Below are 17,176 nucleotides of genomic sequence, written 5' to 3' on the forward strand. Positions count from 1 at the left end.
AAACATGACTGTCTCCATGCACGAGGGGAGGGAAACCGAGGCACGTGCGTGCCCAGATCAACATTACCACTGATCTCAATTTGAGGCACCCAGGTTGCTAAGGACACACAAGCTGCAATGGGCATGAACGGAAGCCAGGGGCAGCCAGCTCCTCTTCGAGTCAGGCCAGAGACATGTCAAGCTGGCTTCTCCCTGAAAAGTGAGACATCCGCAAAGAGCGGCCCCTTTCTGGGAACAATTTGGGCCTGGCAGGATGGGGACCATCCTTCCTGCAAGCTGGGCACTTGGGCGGCCGCCCAGGAGAGTCTGGTGCCGCCCAGCTGATTAGCAGAGCGCCCACAGCCGGCAGCCTGTGCTTCTACCAGTGGTGCATGTCCGCATGGCATGGTGCGCCGAGCACCATTTCTTCCACCCATGGCTGGAAAAGCCTCGCCCATGCGCTCAGGGCTCCCAGGCCGATGCTCTGGCGCTGGCCAGAGCCGACCATCTGCCCGTCAGTGCCCAAGGTCACACCAAGTCTGTGCCAGATCCGGGGATGGGCCCCCATGTCCCGGCTCCGCACAGATTCCCACTTGTGCCCCCTTGCCGTGCCCTGTGCGGGGGCGCCCTGTTAACGGCGTGCTGCGGAAGGAACAGCACGGCGGCACTGCCGTGATGGGTCAGAGTGAGAGACAGGGCAGTGGTTCCCCATCCCACCTGACAGCCGCCACCCGGGCCCCCGCAGCTCGTCTCTCCCCCACCCGTCCGTCAGGTTGCCCCACTTACCCAAAGGTCAGGACACGAGTCCTGGATGCCCCCTGCTTTGGGACTGCCTGAGAAGCAGCTTCCTGCTTCACTCTGCATGGCCGATTGGCAGCAGCCTATCAGCCGGGGTTTGACACTGCCTGGCAATACCCCACTGCAGAGTGGGACCAGGCAAGCTGGCCTCCGCGAAGACCATGGAGCCCCCCAGCTACAGCTCATGGTGGCAAACACTGGTGCCCTGCAAAGCCCAGGGCCTAGAGCGCAGGGCACCCTGGGTCATATTTTGGCTGTGTCATGGAAGGCTTTTGTCTCCCAGTTCTGGCCGAGCGCTTTCTAGCCCAGCAGTGTTGTAGCCTGGCCATCAGGCGGGAACAATACCAGAGGTCCCCCACCCCACCATGGGACAGCCTATCCTCAGACAGGAAACACCTCTCGGACTTGAGGCATCCAGCCATTATATTAAGCCAGCTGAGAGAGTTCAGGCTGAGCTCTGCCAATCCAGAGGTTCAGACCATGCACGTTTATCTCCCGGGTACTGGGTGGCACATCGCTGCCTCGCTGGTTGTTTATTTTCCTTTTTATAACCACCATGGACTGAGTTGACCGAAGATGGAGACCACCCATCAGAGGAACACACGTCACCAGTACAACCCGACCATCAGCCACACACCACACCCCAGACCTTCAGGGCTGGTTGGTCAGCCAACCATTCCTTGCTATCACCACCAAGACCCAAGAGCACACTGATGCTTCCCTTGCCACGAGCTGTCCACTCCGTGCTGTACGAGGACAATTCCTTTCCCTTTGATGTCAGACCAGACACTTCTGATGTCATTTCTCCCTCACTGAACTGCTGCCTTATGATGTTATTTCTTCCTGCTGACATCATCATGACACCTGCTGATGTCACCTCCTCTCTCGATGTTCATCTGAAGCCTCCACATGCCACTTGCTCTCTCAATGGCTTGCCTGATTCTCAAGGAATCATGTCCTCTTTCTACTGTTCATAAGGAACCGTATGACATCACCATCTTAACACCTGGCCCTCCGCCTTCACTCCCTCCTGGAGCCTAGAGACAGTGCCTGTCTCCTCAGCCTTATGTGCCATTGTGGGGCTAGCAGTTGCACAGAGCAGTACGGGAATGGAAGGCACATAACCGGAAAAGTCACCGAGTCCCTTCAAACTGACAGGCCTGGGAAACAGTCACCCACCGACAACTGGCCTGTGCCTTGCTGGGAGACACTCCCCTTTCTCACCCTTCAGCATACCTCTCCTTGGACACTCCTTGCTGCACATCACAGCCATTAACACTCGCTTTGAATCAGAAGCAGAAAGGAAAACAAAGGGAGGGGAGATCAAAAGAGCCTCGGTATATAAAAGGAAGCCAGACCAAGAAAACATGAAATGAGAACCAAGCCCACATCACTCAGAAAACAACCCCCAGGAGCACAGGGCAGAGCAGAGATCCTGTTTGCTTTACCAGTCACGCCTGGAGAGGGAAAGAGAGAGAGTCCGGCTCGAGCAGGAGAATTGACAGAGGAGAGCGGCTGGCTGTTCACCAGCCCCAGAGGCTCCCTCCAATCCGCCCTCCCCTGGACAGGCCGAGCTTTTCCTACCTGTGACATTGACTTCCACGAGCCCGGACCGCGTGCCGATGGCGTTGGTGGCCTCACAGATGTATGTCCCGGCCAAGCTGTAGGAGACGGGCCCTTTGAAGAAGAGGGTGTTGTTCTGGGCTTCTACGTTCTCAGGCAGCGAGCCATTCAGCCTGCAGAGGGGAGAGCACTGGGGTTGGTTCCCAGAGATGGTTCTGCCGCGGCCTCGTGGTGATGGTGGCCAAGGGCAATTAGCAATATGCTTACTCGTGCTTATCCAACTCAGCTGACTTCAACAGAGCCGCTGGCATGGGCGGGAAGGGGGCCAGGTAGGAGGGGTGCACTGCTCCTTGATTCACCAACCCCCTCCAACAACTCTGTGTGCCTCTCCCACTCCACCTGCACATGCAGGGAACTGGGGCAAGTTGCACTCCTCTCTCACTAACACCAGCCCTCTGACACACTCGCACTGCGGGGTCCCATCTCACCACAGGCTCTGTCTCACGCCCAGTGAAGTGAGTGGGGAGATTCCCATGGACTTCTATGGGCTTTGGCTCAGGCTGGCCTGAATCAGGAGTGACTCCACTGAAGTCCATAGAGTTACACCTGGGTAAAACAACTGAGAGGTCACACTTGGGCTCTTTGCATGAACTTGCCCCCTATTGTGTCACTCCTGAATCTGACCCCCTGGTTGCTGAGCTGTCACACGCAAACCTCTTGGGTCTGCAAGTTTTTGTAAAACACCCTTATTTGGGGCACTGGAGTTTGGCGCACTGCCAGTTCCATAAAGACAGCTGAAAGGGAGCGTGTATCAAAGTATTTCAGAGCCTTAAAACCAGCCCATTTCTGGGGTGGGCCTGCAAATGGGTGCAAATCTGAGGGTTCACACTTAGCTCGTGGGGGAAAGAGGTTAGGTCATCATTTTATCTCACAAGTTTGTCTCTAGTCAACTTGCAAGTCATACACATCTCCTATGCTTTGCCCTCTGTGCAACCCACCAACCCAAGGATAGCAGCTGGCTAGGGCAGGACTCTCATTTCATGCTGGTATAACCCCACCAGGCGCATTTGCAGCTGCTGACAATCAGCACAATGACACGGACTTCCGCTGAACCCTGCCCACATACACCAGCCAAGGAGCTCACCCGCTGATGGAACACTGGACTAAGATCTCTGAGCCACGAAACAAACCAACCCCCCAAAATCCATACACCCAGTAAAGAAATACGCATCCCAGTCATTCTTAATTACCGCTGCAGAGCAAAGCAATTACTTTTATTAAGCAATTACAATTTACTTAGTAATCTTCCCCCCACTATAAAAATGCATTAACTGTAAGTAATTCTTCGTAAAGATGGGGAATTAAAGGGTACCTTAGTTAAGAATTGCATAGAATAAATGTATATATAGACTGGACACGGAGTAAAATAAGTTACTTATATGACAAGAGATGACCCATGAATGGCTCAACAAAGAAAACACCAGTCAGAGAGAGTGAAATTCATTCCTTTGCAGGCAGTCCATGAAAGGGCTCTGGGCCACTAAAATCCCATGGTTTAAGTGGTGTATGCACAAGTCTGATGCTGGGCCAGTACCAATGGGTGAATCAGTGCCTGGCCTTACATGGGCCTGACCCCTGGGATCTGTGAATGCCCTGTGCCTCCCAGGCTCAGGCCCACTGTTAGCATTTCAGCAGGGATGTAAAGCCAGTCATGAACCCCAAAATCCCATGGAAGGGGGAACCTCAACCTTAAAAGGCTCAACAGGGCTTCCAGCAGACAGCCTGGGCCAGCCCCCAAACTGGGGTACACCCGCCACGCTCTGTTGCTCTCAGTGGAGCTGCTGCCTTGACTGACACCCACTGAGACCCCTCTGTTTCCTTAACAAACCACCAGATCCTGGCTCATCCTATAGAGCCCTGAGTCAGTCCCAGCAGGGAGCCCACATCCTCAGACCTGGCCTCTGAGGCCTTTTGCTGGCCCATTACAGACTCAAGCACCCCCCTTGCTGCCTGTGGGGTCAAATAGAACCCAGACCCTAGAAATCCATGCCTACAAGCTGGCATTTTCCCAAGCACCCAACACAGGCCTAATCCTGCTCCCAGAGAAGCCTGTCTGCATATGGTGCTTACAGAGCTGCTGCAACAGCCAGAACCAAACAGCTCCACCTTGAATCTATTTATCATGTGACTGTGGTGAGCCCCTTTAAGAGGGAATCAGGCCCTGCACACCTGTGACTGATTTCCAGCTGGGCCTCAGAAAGAGGGGAATAGGCAAATAGCAGGTTGCTGCTCCAGGGGCTCCCTCTCCCTCTTCTTCTTTTGAGGGGAGACATATTACTGGGGGCATCAGTCAGATCTATGCAGGAGGGGGTTTTTCCCACAGCAGTTACTGGAGCAGAGAATCTCTATGACAACAGGCTGAGAGCTGGACGGGGTATTAGGAAGAATCTGTATAAAGGAATAGGTAGTCAGCAGGGGCCACTCACCCTCTACTAGCCTCAGGCCAACCTGAAAGGAAGCCTCTGCTTCAGTTTTCTGCTGCCAGGGGATTCTTCAGTCAGTGACACCCCTTTTGTGCATTCAGCGACCTTCTGAAATTCAGGTTTCTTCCACTAAGAGCATCCAAAGTAAAATTCCCAAATCCATCCATTTACCCACCCACTTATCAGCTCCCTCTAAGGTCTTGCCTGCCTGTACCTTACTCATCAAGTCCCAGTTTTCACTGCTGGGGCTCATTGCTCCCAGTAACCACTATCCTTCTGCTAGAGAAGCCCCTTTCTGAACCTCCCTGCTGCTCCTTATCGGGGAGTCAGCTGGTGCCTACTTCGTAACTTTTTTTTTTCCTTTTGCTCATTCCCAGTCTTTTAAGCCGATCACTCTCCAGTGCTCAACAGGTTCTGCTACATCAGCTGAGAGAGCCTTGTGACCTGGATCTCTGAGTCTGAGCCTGAACTTTGACTCTCTGGCAGGATGTTACCATTTCTGTGCCTCAGTTTCCCACTTCTGTCAAAACCAGGTCTGGGCAAATTCAACCTCCTCTTGTTCCAACCCCAGCTGGCCAGTGTGGGGCTGAGACCTAACAAGACTGGGTTTGCAAGACAGAACCAAAGATTGTACATGGATCCTTACATACAATCTTTGGTTCTGTCTTGCAAACCCAGTCTTGTTACGTCTCAGCCCCACATCTGGGGATCCACATCTGACAGCAGAGCTGGGAGGCTGGCAAACCAGCTGCCAGGTCATGCCCAAGTTCCCATGGAACGCAGACAAACCCATAGCTGGAATCCGCCTGGCCCTCTGTGCATTAGTACTGTTAAAAGGGGTTTTAGGGTTCTAAGAAGTTTAGACTTTCTTGAATGCTTGTTAGCTGCTGCTTGCATTAGTCTCACTTCAACCCTCTGCATCCCAAACTGTAAGGCAATATTTGAATGGTTGTACTGTGAGCCTGTCTGACGGCTCACAATAAATCGCCAGACAGGAGAGAGACATTAACCAGCGTGAAGTGCTGGACGCTCCATCTGAAGGCATGACATCCTGGTCCACAGTGTGTGATGTAAAAGGGGCCAAAAGATATTGTTTGTTCTCCCCAACCGCTGCAAGTGGATTCTCCCATCCCCGCTGAGTTTGCAGCTCAGTGCATAAGGCAGAAGGGGGATAAAAAAATCCCTAACAAGAAAGTATTGGATCTCTGAATCTCTATGCTACATAGACTCGGTGGGGGGTCTGGCAGGGAGCAGAGGGTAGGGTGTGGGCCTAAGCAAGAGACCCCCCAGCTCCATAGACTGGGTTATCTCAAAAGGATACTCAGAGCTTGCTTATTAATAAAGCTTCCATTGCCTTTTAAAACTGGGGATTGTAACTTGTTTATACACGTATGATCATCTGCTTTAACGTTGTCTGTAACCCCCATTCCCTGTTTTACATGGTTCATTGCAAGATTCAGTCCAGGTGTTGTTTTTGGCATGAGCTCTAAGGTGGACTTGACGAAGGAGTAAGTGACCAGTCCTCTGGGACAGGGAGTAACCTGAATCTTGCTGTGATTCATGGTGAAAGGGACCATATCTATCACAAACGTAGGCTCCTCTGGCTGGCCAGATAGAGCTGAAGATCCCAAGGGACTGTCTGTGATGCTGTGGTCAGGCTTAGTGCTGGAGGAGTTGATGCTGGGTAATAGTTGTATTCACAGCCAATTTGGGGTCTGTGCCGAGGTGGATATTCACTCTCTCAAGTCACTGCATGCAGCATTACTTGGGGGAGAAGAGGCTTTTCTGTCCCTAATGCAAGGCACTGGCTGCCCTAGAGCTTGTGTTGGGTCCCCTCCCATTTAATCTAGTTGGGTGGGAAGAAATGGGTGGGAAGCTCCAGGGGTACAGATGGAGAATGAAATGCAGATTTGCAAGGTGTTCTGGAAATGGCTAGATGGATTCCCCGAGCCACGGCACCTTTCCAGTGTCAGTGCTCTTGGATAAACAGGAATGACAGTGTCTCATGGGGCGCTCCTGAAGATTCCCGGCTCAGTGTTTACATCCTGCTTGAGAGGTGACCTGCTGCAAGGGTGATGGGCTCACCGGGGTCCTGTGGGAGGCAGTGCTCCCCCTGTGGAGGACAGCCTCACTGTCAAAGGCAAGGCTTGGCTCCTTGAACCTGGAAGAACTACAGTGAAGCACTTGCAAGGGGCCCCCTCAGATGATGAGGCCCCTTACAGGATCAGGCCCAGGAATGGGAAACCTGTGGTGATTACTGTGACGAGTGTGGGAGTGAGGGAACCAGCGGCTGCTTTCTTCTGCACAAAAGTGAGGGAAGGGGAGGGGGTGATTTGCCATTCCAGGTAGGACTGTGGTGTCACCAGCTGTAATTTGCTGCTTCTCCTTCAGGAGTAGAAACCGGCAAATGCGGCGGGCAGCTTAACAGATGGCAGAGGGAAGTGATTTCACTGCCTGTCCGGCTGGGCTCCGATGCGGGAGCAGGGGAATCGGTTCTATGCTAATCAGTCGCATGGGGTCACCCGTCAGAGTCAATTTCTCTCCGGTGCTGCTGCTCCACCTGTGCAGTGGTCCTGTCCACATCACTCTCCATCCCTCCTGCCGTGCACATGCAGCACAGCCAGAGAGCACCAAACCCAGCCTTTGGTGTGCGTCTCTCTCAGCGCAACAGGCTAATAAGTGGCCCTGAGCTGAGGGCAGGCAGAGTGGGGCCTGGAGAGGTGGAAGCAGGAGTTGGAGGCAAGGAGAAAGTGAAAGAAAGCGAACATCTGCTCTTACCCCTTTCCCTCCTCCCAGCACCCTTTCTAGCATCTTCCCTCTGGCTTGACTGCTTCTCTCTGCTTCCTCTGCCCTCGCCTTCCCTTCCTGCCCCTGCAGCTTTCCCATGCCATTCAACAACCCTCTACAGTCCTCACTGACCAGAACAGCCTCAGGAAGGGGTGTGGTGCAGATGGAACTGAAGCCATATCTGTTGTAGTTGCCTGTTCTCCCTGTCTCACCCTAGCTCCCTCTGCAGCCAATGGGTCTGAGCCCCGAATGGCATAGTCCTGAGCTGTGGTCCCCAGCCTCAGGCCTGGTATGAGGGGATGCACTCCTCCAGGCCGCTGCCTCCTGCTGGGAGTTGGGAGTGTTGATCCCAGCTGGCGATCAAAATACGACATCGCCCGGCCGTGCAACCAAAGAGGGACATGCAGCAGGTGCAGGGTATGGAACCCCTGTGCGCCCTGCCCCTCCCGCCTGGACGGGGCTAGCGCTTCAGATCAGGCTGAGAAAAGAAATGTCGTCTTCCTTGCATCGTGGCTATCTGCCTCTCTGCAGTGGTACAGCAGCAGCTGGAGGCCCCACGGGCCGCAGGGTCCCAGTGCGCAAGGTGCTGTGCACATGCGTGCTAAGGGACAGCCTTGCTCTGAAGAGCTTACAATTTAAAGAGAGCAGGGAGCATTATTGTCTCCATCTTTCTCAGGGGAAGCTGAGGCACGGGGAGGATCTCATGACTTGCCCAAAGACAGAGGCAAGAAATGACCCGTCTCCAACATTCTTGTCCAGCCCTTGTCCCACAGGGAGGCCTTTAATGCCTGGCAGCCGGCCTTACTGCCCAAAGGATGGGAGCCACAGAGAGCCAGCGCTGCTCTGGAGGTGGGCCTGGAGCCTTCTCTGCCTCCTGTGACACGCGTGGAACCCATCTCTCCACCCTGCCCTCGGCGGCAGCAGCTGAAAGCCCACATGGCGCTCACAGGGGGAGAACTGGCAGTGGTGACAGGAGAATCCTCTTCAGGCTTGTAAGCCGAGCAGCCCAGTGTGGGAAGTGACATGAGAGAGAATAGCGCTGGCTCCCTGCAAAGACGTTTTGAGAACCGCTTTCCCGGCGACAAGCACCAGCCGAAGAGAATCCGTTTGATCGGTTTTTAAGCTCCGGGACTGTGAAAAGGAATAACCACTCTGGTTCTGTCAATATTCATTTCAGCCCTTGACGGCTCCAGCTCACTCCTGCTTCCCTTCGTGTATTCAGCCAAAATCTGACAACCTGGAGGAGGCTAAATAGCTTCCATTTAATGACTGAATGCGGGGAGCCCATGGGAGGTAGCTGAGAGCAGGGCTGATTCCAGGGCTAGATAGTCAAAGCAGTGTTCCATGTTAGCCGAGCGCTTGGGTGGCCCCCCCAAGACAGATGCTGGTGGTTCCCAGAAGACGGGCAAAGCACGCCGGCAGCGTGTGCGTCTACTGGTGGTGCACAGCCGCACTTGCCTTGGGGCACAGAAAAATTTATTCCACACAGAGATAGAAAAAAAATCGGAACCTGGATGGAAAAGTTTCGAGGGACCATTGCATGTGACAATCCCCCATGCCCCTGCTGAACAGCTGGATTCTTTTTCTGGCTCTGCCACGGCCTCGCTGAGTGAGCTTGGGCCAGGGATCGTGCTACTCCACGCCTCAGCTTCCCCACCCGTAACCCCAAGGAGAACAACACTAGTCCACCTTAGAGGAGGGCTGGGAGGATTACTGGATGTCTGTTCAGCCCATTGTGGATATGAAGGTCTGTATAAGGGCCGATGTTGCATATGTACACCCATAGATTATGGAGCACCCGGTGGGTTACCCCATCAGGGCTAGTGACAGCGCTGGAGTCTGCGTCATTCAGAGGAAGGCATGGAGGTATGCCTGACCTGCATGCATCAAAGGACATTTCTTCTCCTCCTGCCGCTGCAGCTCAATGGCTGTAGAAGCCCAGCCCTCCCCACTCTGGGGTCCTTGGCGTGGCCTGCAACGCCGCCTAATTCATGAGAGTTAGGGCTAAGAGATGAGGGAGGGAGATGCTGCCTCCTTGCCTGCTGCCTGTCCCCTGCATCAGAGATGGCAGGGCCCATGAGGACTCAGTGCTCTTCCCCTTGGCAGGTGCTCAGCCTGGAGGAGGACTTGGGCAAGAGAATCCTGCAGGAGGCTCAGGCTCCCCGACCTTTTCAACTCCCCACCCCACCCAGTCACCCACAGAGCCTGTGGGCAGAGCTGTGACCACACCTGGAAACCTCTGCCCACATCAGGCAGATGCACTGGGACACAGAGCAAATTCCCACCCCATCCATGTCCTCTCAGGTAACAAGCCACATGAGTCCCTCCACCCAGACAGGCCCTGCTGTCCCCGGTCGCCTGAAACGCTCCCAAGTTTTCCCACCAGCACCGTCGGCAGCCGTGCCCCGCAGGCTGTCCCGTCAGATGGGAAGAGGAAGAAGGTTGCCCTGGGTCCACAGGGAAGATGAGATGGGCAGCTGGAAAGGTCAGGTCTCCAGACCCCTGAATGGGCAGTGAGAGCCCCCCTCCTGAAGTGGACTTCAGTCCCGACAGAGAGGCACCAATGCTCTGTGGAGGGGCAGTCCCCAGAGAAGCAGGCCTTAGGGACCTGCTCTTCAGCTGATGCAGGGTTTGCTCTGAGGAGCTTCCCCATATGGGTGCAGGCCTGAGCTGCCTACAGACCGCTGATGTCAAGGGCTGCAGAGTAGGGTTCCCATATGCTGCCCATTTAGCCCCCCAGGCAGTGGGGCTTTCTCTCAGCCCCTCTGAGTTGGCTGTGGGCAGAGGGGTTTGGTCTTGACCCCAAGGACCCACTTCTCCTTTCAAGGTGACGGATTCTACTCCAGTTCAGCTCCACTGACGCTAATGGGGCTAGTCTGGTTTCGCAGGCACCAGCAAGAGCAGAGCAGGCCCTGTGCCTCTCTACACAGCTCTGGGGCCAGCGACTCCACACAGGAGTGAGGCGTAAGGAGTCGCCCCCGGCTCTAGTGTGAAGCTGAGACAGGGCTGGGTGCCTTGGGGGTACTTACAGCCTCCACTGGTAGGTGGTAGCAGGAGGGTTGGCATCCGATTTACACGTCAGTTTCACATCCTTCCGGTTCAAAAACCAGTTGCCGTCAAAGCCCTCGATGATGACTTCCGGCTCGTCTGTGGGGGGTGAGAGGGATGGTGAGGAGAGGGGTTGGGCGGTCAGGGAGCAGACGAGAGAGAGGGAGAAAAAGAAGGAGGAACGAGGAGACCGAGGTGGGTGGGAATGAAAACAGGAGTGAGGGTTGGTGGAACGGTGTGAATGGAGGGTGTGGACAGAGAGCATTGGAGAGGAGCACAGAAGGCGGAGTGGGGGAGGCAGGAAGAAGGGAGAGGTGGGAAGGGAGAGAGAGCACGGGCAAAAGGAAGGAGTAGGTGAGAGGGAGGGAGAGGAATGGTTGCTCTGTCCTCCTCTGCCCCATGGAGGGCTTGGCACTTCACCCCTCCAGCAAGCTCCTGAGCCTCCCCTCCCTGCACCAGCCCCAGGGCTAGGCAGACAAGACACCAGGCCCTGGCAGCCAGCCTGGCTCCGCCGCGCTCTCACTTACACAGCACATTGAGTGTCATGCTGTCGGTGAAACGGTCCAGCTGGTAATTGACCACACACGTGAGCTGCTGTCGGTGGGCCTCCCGGCTCGGCACCAGGCGATACCGGCTGATCACCGTGATGGTGCTGTTGCTGTTCCTGATCTCCTGGAACTCTGCCTCCCCTTTGAGCTTGGTGTCCCAGGAGACGGTGCTGGGGGGCTTCCCATTGGAGGAAGTGCAGGTGGCCACCAGGATCTTTTCCGTCATGCCGGATCGGGCTATGAGGGGCCGGGTGGTGCCCTCCATCCAGTTGGTGGGCTTGGCTACAAGGAGACAGCAGAGCAGGGACAGGAAGAGGCACAGGCCTGGTTATCAGGTCACCATCAAACCCCATAGCCCCCAGCCCTTGACACCCAGAAGCACATGGCTGGGCTCTCCCTGGCCAGTTCCAGGGCTTGGGCACACGTCCTGCCATCTCAGCAGAGCTACTGAGAACCTCGCCCTCCAGGCTGCAGAGCATGGAAAAGGGCAGTGATCTTTCAACTGGATTCTCTCCCACACTGAAAAGCCCAAGCCTTCTGGGGAATCCTGGCTCAAGGTCTCTCCACCCACCTGCCCAGGTCAAAAGAACTCCAGGGGGAGCTTTATGAGTGCTTTGCATTGCTCTTGTGTCTTTCACCCGGGACTCTCAAGCCACTCAGTGAACCTGTTCAGCCTCCCCACACTCCTGGAAATGTTGGACTGCGGAGATTGAGCTCTGTGGGTGAAAGTTAAACCAAAGGGATTTTCCCCAGCAGAGGCTCAGGGAATCCTGGGATCCCAGTTCCAGAGGATGCTCAGTGGGTGACTCTGAGCTGGGGCAGGGATACGGGCTGAGCTCGGAGCCCAAGGCAATGGCTATGTCTTACCCAGCACAGTGAGGTTCAGCTGGCTCTCCCGGTTGCCAGTCGGGAAGGTGGCAAATTCGCAGATGTATACGCCCTCATCCTCCAGCTCCAGCCGGGACAGCTGGATGGTGCCATCCTTAATTGAGGGGTTCTGAAAAGTCACACGCTCTTTGTAGGGGGAGAGGATGGAGACCCCCATGGCAGGGTTGAAGATGGCCACATTCTGCTTGGAGCCATTGGTGGCCTTCTGCCACGTGACCTGCGTGATCTTCACTTCGGAGCGTGGGTTGGTGAAGCTGCAGTGAAGGACCACGTCCGTCCCGATGAACCCTGAGACGGTGTCATTGACCAGGACAGTCTGAGCCCGTAGCCCTGCAATGACAGAGCAGGGATGATGCGGATGAGATGGAGAAGGAGAGAGAGAAAGGAACTATGGGACCCTGGAGACCTTCATCCCCTGATCTCCAGAACACGCTCCCTGCAACTGCATCTGGTGCGTGGCCTGCAAGGGCCTCTGTAGCACAGAAACAAAAGGGAGCCCACGGCAGCCATGCCTACATCAGGGCCAGCAGTGATCCCCGTCAGCATCTTCTGCAGCAGCTTGCGAGTGGGGTACCCAGCTCCACTGCTGCAGCAAAACCAACTGCATCCCCCGTCCACAACAGTGGTTTGATAAGGGCTGATATGCCTCAGCCATGCTGGCGAGTGAGGTCTGCTGCTCCCTTCACCCCTTAGTCTAGTGCCCAAAGGCCCGTGGTGCCCACAACATCCCCAGATGGTCCAGGGAAGGACAAACAGATGAGGCTTTTACTCATGGAAAACACACTGCTCAAGTAAGACCTGCAAAGCACACATGTGGCGGTAGAAGCACAGCTCTGCACACATCCACACACCACTCCCTCCAACTCACAGGCACAGGCACCTGACTGTCCTAGGCATGCAGGAGAACACGTCACTGGGTCCCTGCTGCACACACATGAACTTCCATGTACACCACGGAAACATTGGCTAGCCCAAGTCGATACTCAGGGTAGTGCAGGTGGCTCACTGAAAGCAAGGGGAGCTACTCTGGAAGATTTATGAGTCACATATGATCCATCCCAAGAGTGCAAAAGACATCCCTACGCTTGCTCTGTGCAAGCGGACATGCAGAGGAAAATAAGCACATGTAGATTAATGGTCTGCTCCAACTCCCATGAATGTCAGTGAAGACACTTCCACTGAGCTACTGAGGCCTAGGTGGTGATTTTCAGACCAAATCTGAAAAATAAGGCAATGAGAATACTGAGGCACATGGGCTGCTCCAGCCAGATACTGTTTTTCACTTCCTGCCCTTTCCTTTCCTTGTTGTTCATTGTTGCTGTCAGCTGGCAAACAGCTGCCTTGGTCCACCCCAGAGGTGGCTGCGTTTTTGAGGCAGATAAAGCCCTTCTGCACACAGGCTCTGTAAAACAGAGACAAAAGGTGCTGAGCAGAAGCATAGCTTATTGTTAACGGTTATTCTTCTGTCCCAGGTGACTCCTCCCTCTATGAAAATAAAGTCTCTCACAAGGTCAACATTTAAATTTACCTGCTGCTCTGTCTTCCTCTTATGTGTGTGTTTCGAGATAACACTCCAGTAATTAGAGAGCTGGTATTTATATGAGAAAAGTGTTGGAAGAGCAAGGTGCTGAGAACTGGAAAAGCTGGTTCTGCTCCCTCCCTTACAGAGGAGGCTGAGAGGCAGGTGTGCAAAGTGTGGGAGAGGGAACCAGAGCAGGGGTAGATGACGGGAACCGGTCAAAGGAGAAAGACAGGAAAGAATGATGGACAGGAAGGGAGGGGCAGGAGGCAGAGAGGGAGGGAGGGTAGGAGAATTGGAGACAGCATCTTCATGGTCAGTGCACAGAGCCATTTTGAGCCAGGGCTGCCAAGTGTAATAGCATCAATACCACTGCTGTCAAAGCGAAGGCCAGATCGAGTCAGACCTATGAACTCCCGCTCCACTAATGGTCCCGCTCGGTGCCACTGAGTGCAAACCAGAAATGAGTGCCTGCCAGGCCCACACCATGTGCGCTTGCACATTCTAATAGTGTCCTCTTGCACACACGCATGCACACCCTCACACATGTTCACACGCACACCTGGGCAAACTTATTCACACTCAGATCCTCCAACACACCTCTGTGCTGACACACACAATTCCTCATGTGCGCTTCCTTTTTCACCCGCACGTGCGCTCCCACAATTCCCACCTCACCCTCTTCCTCGCGCGCACACACACACACACACACACTCACGCCGGGTGTGCAAGGGTTCCCTCTCGCACACATACATTCACACACACAGGCCCTCACTGACACACACGTGTCTCCTCTCTGACATGCGCGCACATGCATGCCCTCACCCAGGGGTTCCCGTGTGTTCTTCCACCCATGCATGTCCTCACTCAGGCACACACTCATGCCCAGCATTTTGTTTAAAGCCTGCAGCCCTGTTTCCCCTCCTCTCGCAGACCCTGCGACCGCCCCTCCGTGCCTCTGAGCCCAGAAGTGATCCTACCGAAACCAGCACAGAGCTGCCACCTCCCCTGCTGACACAGCAGGGCAACAGTGAAGCCTCAATACCCTTCCTGCAGGCTGAGTCTGGGCTCTCTGCTGGAGCCAGGCATCCAGCCCCTGCTTCTCGCTCAGGGAACAGGTACTGGGCAGCCAGGCTTGTCCTACTGCTCTGCCAACAGTTACTCAACGATATTGGGAGTGAGGTGCTGGCGGGGGCACCTTCACTGGGGACACTGTGCACCTCATGGCCTTTAGATCCTATGAAGGAACCCACCGAGCAGCATGGAAAATGCCCGTCTGGTGGCTGGAATAGGGAGGAGCCCAGCAGCCCTTGGGGCCAGGTGGAGATGGAGCCAGATTGTGTCAGGCACAGCACAGAGGCGACGTGGCATCTACCAGTGCCACAGCTGGGCACTGCAAGGACCAGCTTGCGTCGGGAAGGGAAGGGCAGGTGCCCCAGTGGGATGCAGAAGATCTGGGCTATGAAGCTCTCAGCGCGGCACCCCAAGTGGGAGGCAGAGAGCTGGGACCCACTACAAGCAGCACGAGGACGGCCAGGTGACAGACTGCACTGAGCGGGCTGGGATTGGGGGAAGGGGGAAACGTGGGGCAGCTTGCTTGCCCTTCAGCATGCCACGATCCTCCTGCCCTCCAGGCGAGAGCGCCTCTGGCAGAACTGGCTGCACCCACGAAGGGGAGCGAGCAGCCGGGCTCTGAAGTGTTTACAGCCTTGGAAAGCGTGTGGGAGCTTGCTGGTGAGCAGAGGCAGGCATGCAGCCGAAGTCCTGGGAACAGTCCTGCAGGTAGGTGTGCTAAGGCCTGCGGAGGGTAGCTTCATCAGCCTTGGCCCCACCCTCTTCTGAAGTGCTGCCAGCACAAGCAGGCAAGCTCTGCCACCAGTGAGAACCCTCCATCAACAAACTCTGGGTTTCAAAGCGAGCTGTTGGCTCCAGGGCTTGGGCGATGGTGCAGCTGGCTCTGGTTCCACATAAGGTTCACCCTAAAGGCATCAGCTGTTGCCCGGGAGCCAGGCTTGCCAAAAGGAGGAAGAGTTTGCAATCACTGAGAAGGGACAGCAGAAAACCACGCCCCATGCCAAGACCTGACTCCTTCCTAGCACAGCCAGAAAAACGAGAGATTGGCTAGTGAACCATGGAACTCAGAAACAACAAAACCCTCTGGGCTTGTCTGGGGCATCTCCCTGCCAATGCTGTTACAGAGAGAGGAGCTATGTCCCAGTGGCAGGGGCGCGGGGTGGAGCAAAGAAAGGGAGATTCCATCACTACCCAAAGGGCGCTATTCCACAGGCCAGATGCTAAGGCGACAGGCACATTAGAAATATCAATGAGATGATCATGATGCCTCAGATAGACAGGCTGACAGACAGACAGATAGATAGAGTGGAAGGGTGGATAAGATAGATCACTAGATTGATCCTTCAGGAAGCTTTCCCTAATATTCAGCTTCAATTTGCCCTATGTTAATTACATTCCATTCCCCAAGCTCCGTTGTCAGCAATGTCCACGGAAATGACATAAAGATACTTATGGAACTAGTCAGGTTCTTGGAAGAGCTGGAACAGCGGTGGCGCTTCCAATTTCCACCCCCAGCCCGGGGCAGTCAGCCTCGCTTGCTGTCCTGACCCTGCTCTCCCTCGGGCTTCTCGAGCCCTTCTCAAAACCACCAGAGGATTTCATCAGTAAAAGCCAGGGTCCTGGGCACACAGCAGTGGAGCAGATGCAGGGATACAAACAGGGCAGGAGGGCTGGGAAACATCACTGGGCAGAGTGTGAGGGCAGGGGTATGTGGAAAAGGAGCTGGACTGGCTGGGAGCCAGGAACATGAAGCGCAAGGGCTTAGAATGCAGGGATACAGGCTACAAGAGGCTGGCGTAGAGGGCTGCATAGAATGAGAGGTGGAACACGACAGCTGCGCCCTGGCCCAGCACGATGGCACAGCCCTGGATCGTTTTAAATTTGATCCTGATCTCAAACATGCGTGAAAACAGAAGCAGCTGCCAGGCCGCCTGTGACAGGGCCCCCTCACCGCCCAGACCCAGAGGGCTGGATCCACAGCCCTGCGCCAAAGGAGCCACTCAGACGGATGGCAGCTGAGGCTCCAGCCTTGGGCTGGAAGTCAGGCTCCTACATGCAGCCGCTTCCCAAAAAGCACATTCCAAACGTTCAGAGGCCGCAGGGAGAAGAGAGGCTAATGCGAAAACAACCAGCACGCGGAAATCCCATTTCCTCCCATGGTGTCTCAGTGCTGGTTGGCTGCTTTGGGAGAAGGGAGAAACCTCTGCTGACCCTCCCCTGGCTTGCAGTGCTCCTGGATCCCAGGGCCGGGACAGCCCCACTCCAACCACCACGTGACGGCACCAAAGCCCAGCTCGCAGCCCCAAGACCCAGGTTAGATGGAGCCAAAGCTTTTTGCAAGTTACCAGGGAACGTGGGTGACCTCCCTCTGCTCCTCAACCTACAGGGACGGGCTGCCGCGGTGCAGCTCAGTGCCCTCTGGAGCGCCTGCTTGCAAGGTGACTGAGGCTTGATAGCTGCTTTCCCATTAGCCCAGTGCACACTCAATA

The 17,176-nt window shown here is 55.2% G+C and overlaps 1 protein-coding gene across 2 annotated transcripts in view; it reads right to left on the reverse strand.

The window, feature by feature from the left end:
- NECTIN1 (nectin cell adhesion molecule 1) overlaps positions 1-17,176 on the reverse strand; it is a 169,476-nt gene that overhangs the window by 90,973 nt on the left and 61,327 nt on the right. For both annotated transcript variants that reach the window (XM_074976970.1, XM_074976971.1), the window contains exons 2-5: positions 12,074-12,424; positions 11,186-11,488; positions 10,640-10,757; positions 2,362-2,513 (exon numbers count right to left, since the gene is read on the reverse strand). In XM_074976970.1, coding sequence (XP_074833071.1) covers positions 2,362-2,513; positions 10,640-10,757; positions 11,186-11,488; positions 12,074-12,424 — 924 coding nt within the window. The remainder of the gene's footprint in view (positions 1-2,361; positions 2,514-10,639; positions 10,758-11,185; positions 11,489-12,073; positions 12,425-17,176) is intronic.

Source organism: Carettochelys insculpta, chromosome 25, assembly GCF_033958435.1.
Source record: "Carettochelys insculpta isolate YL-2023 chromosome 25, ASM3395843v1, whole genome shotgun sequence".
Taxonomy (NCBI): domain Eukaryota; kingdom Metazoa; phylum Chordata; order Testudines; family Carettochelyidae; genus Carettochelys; species Carettochelys insculpta.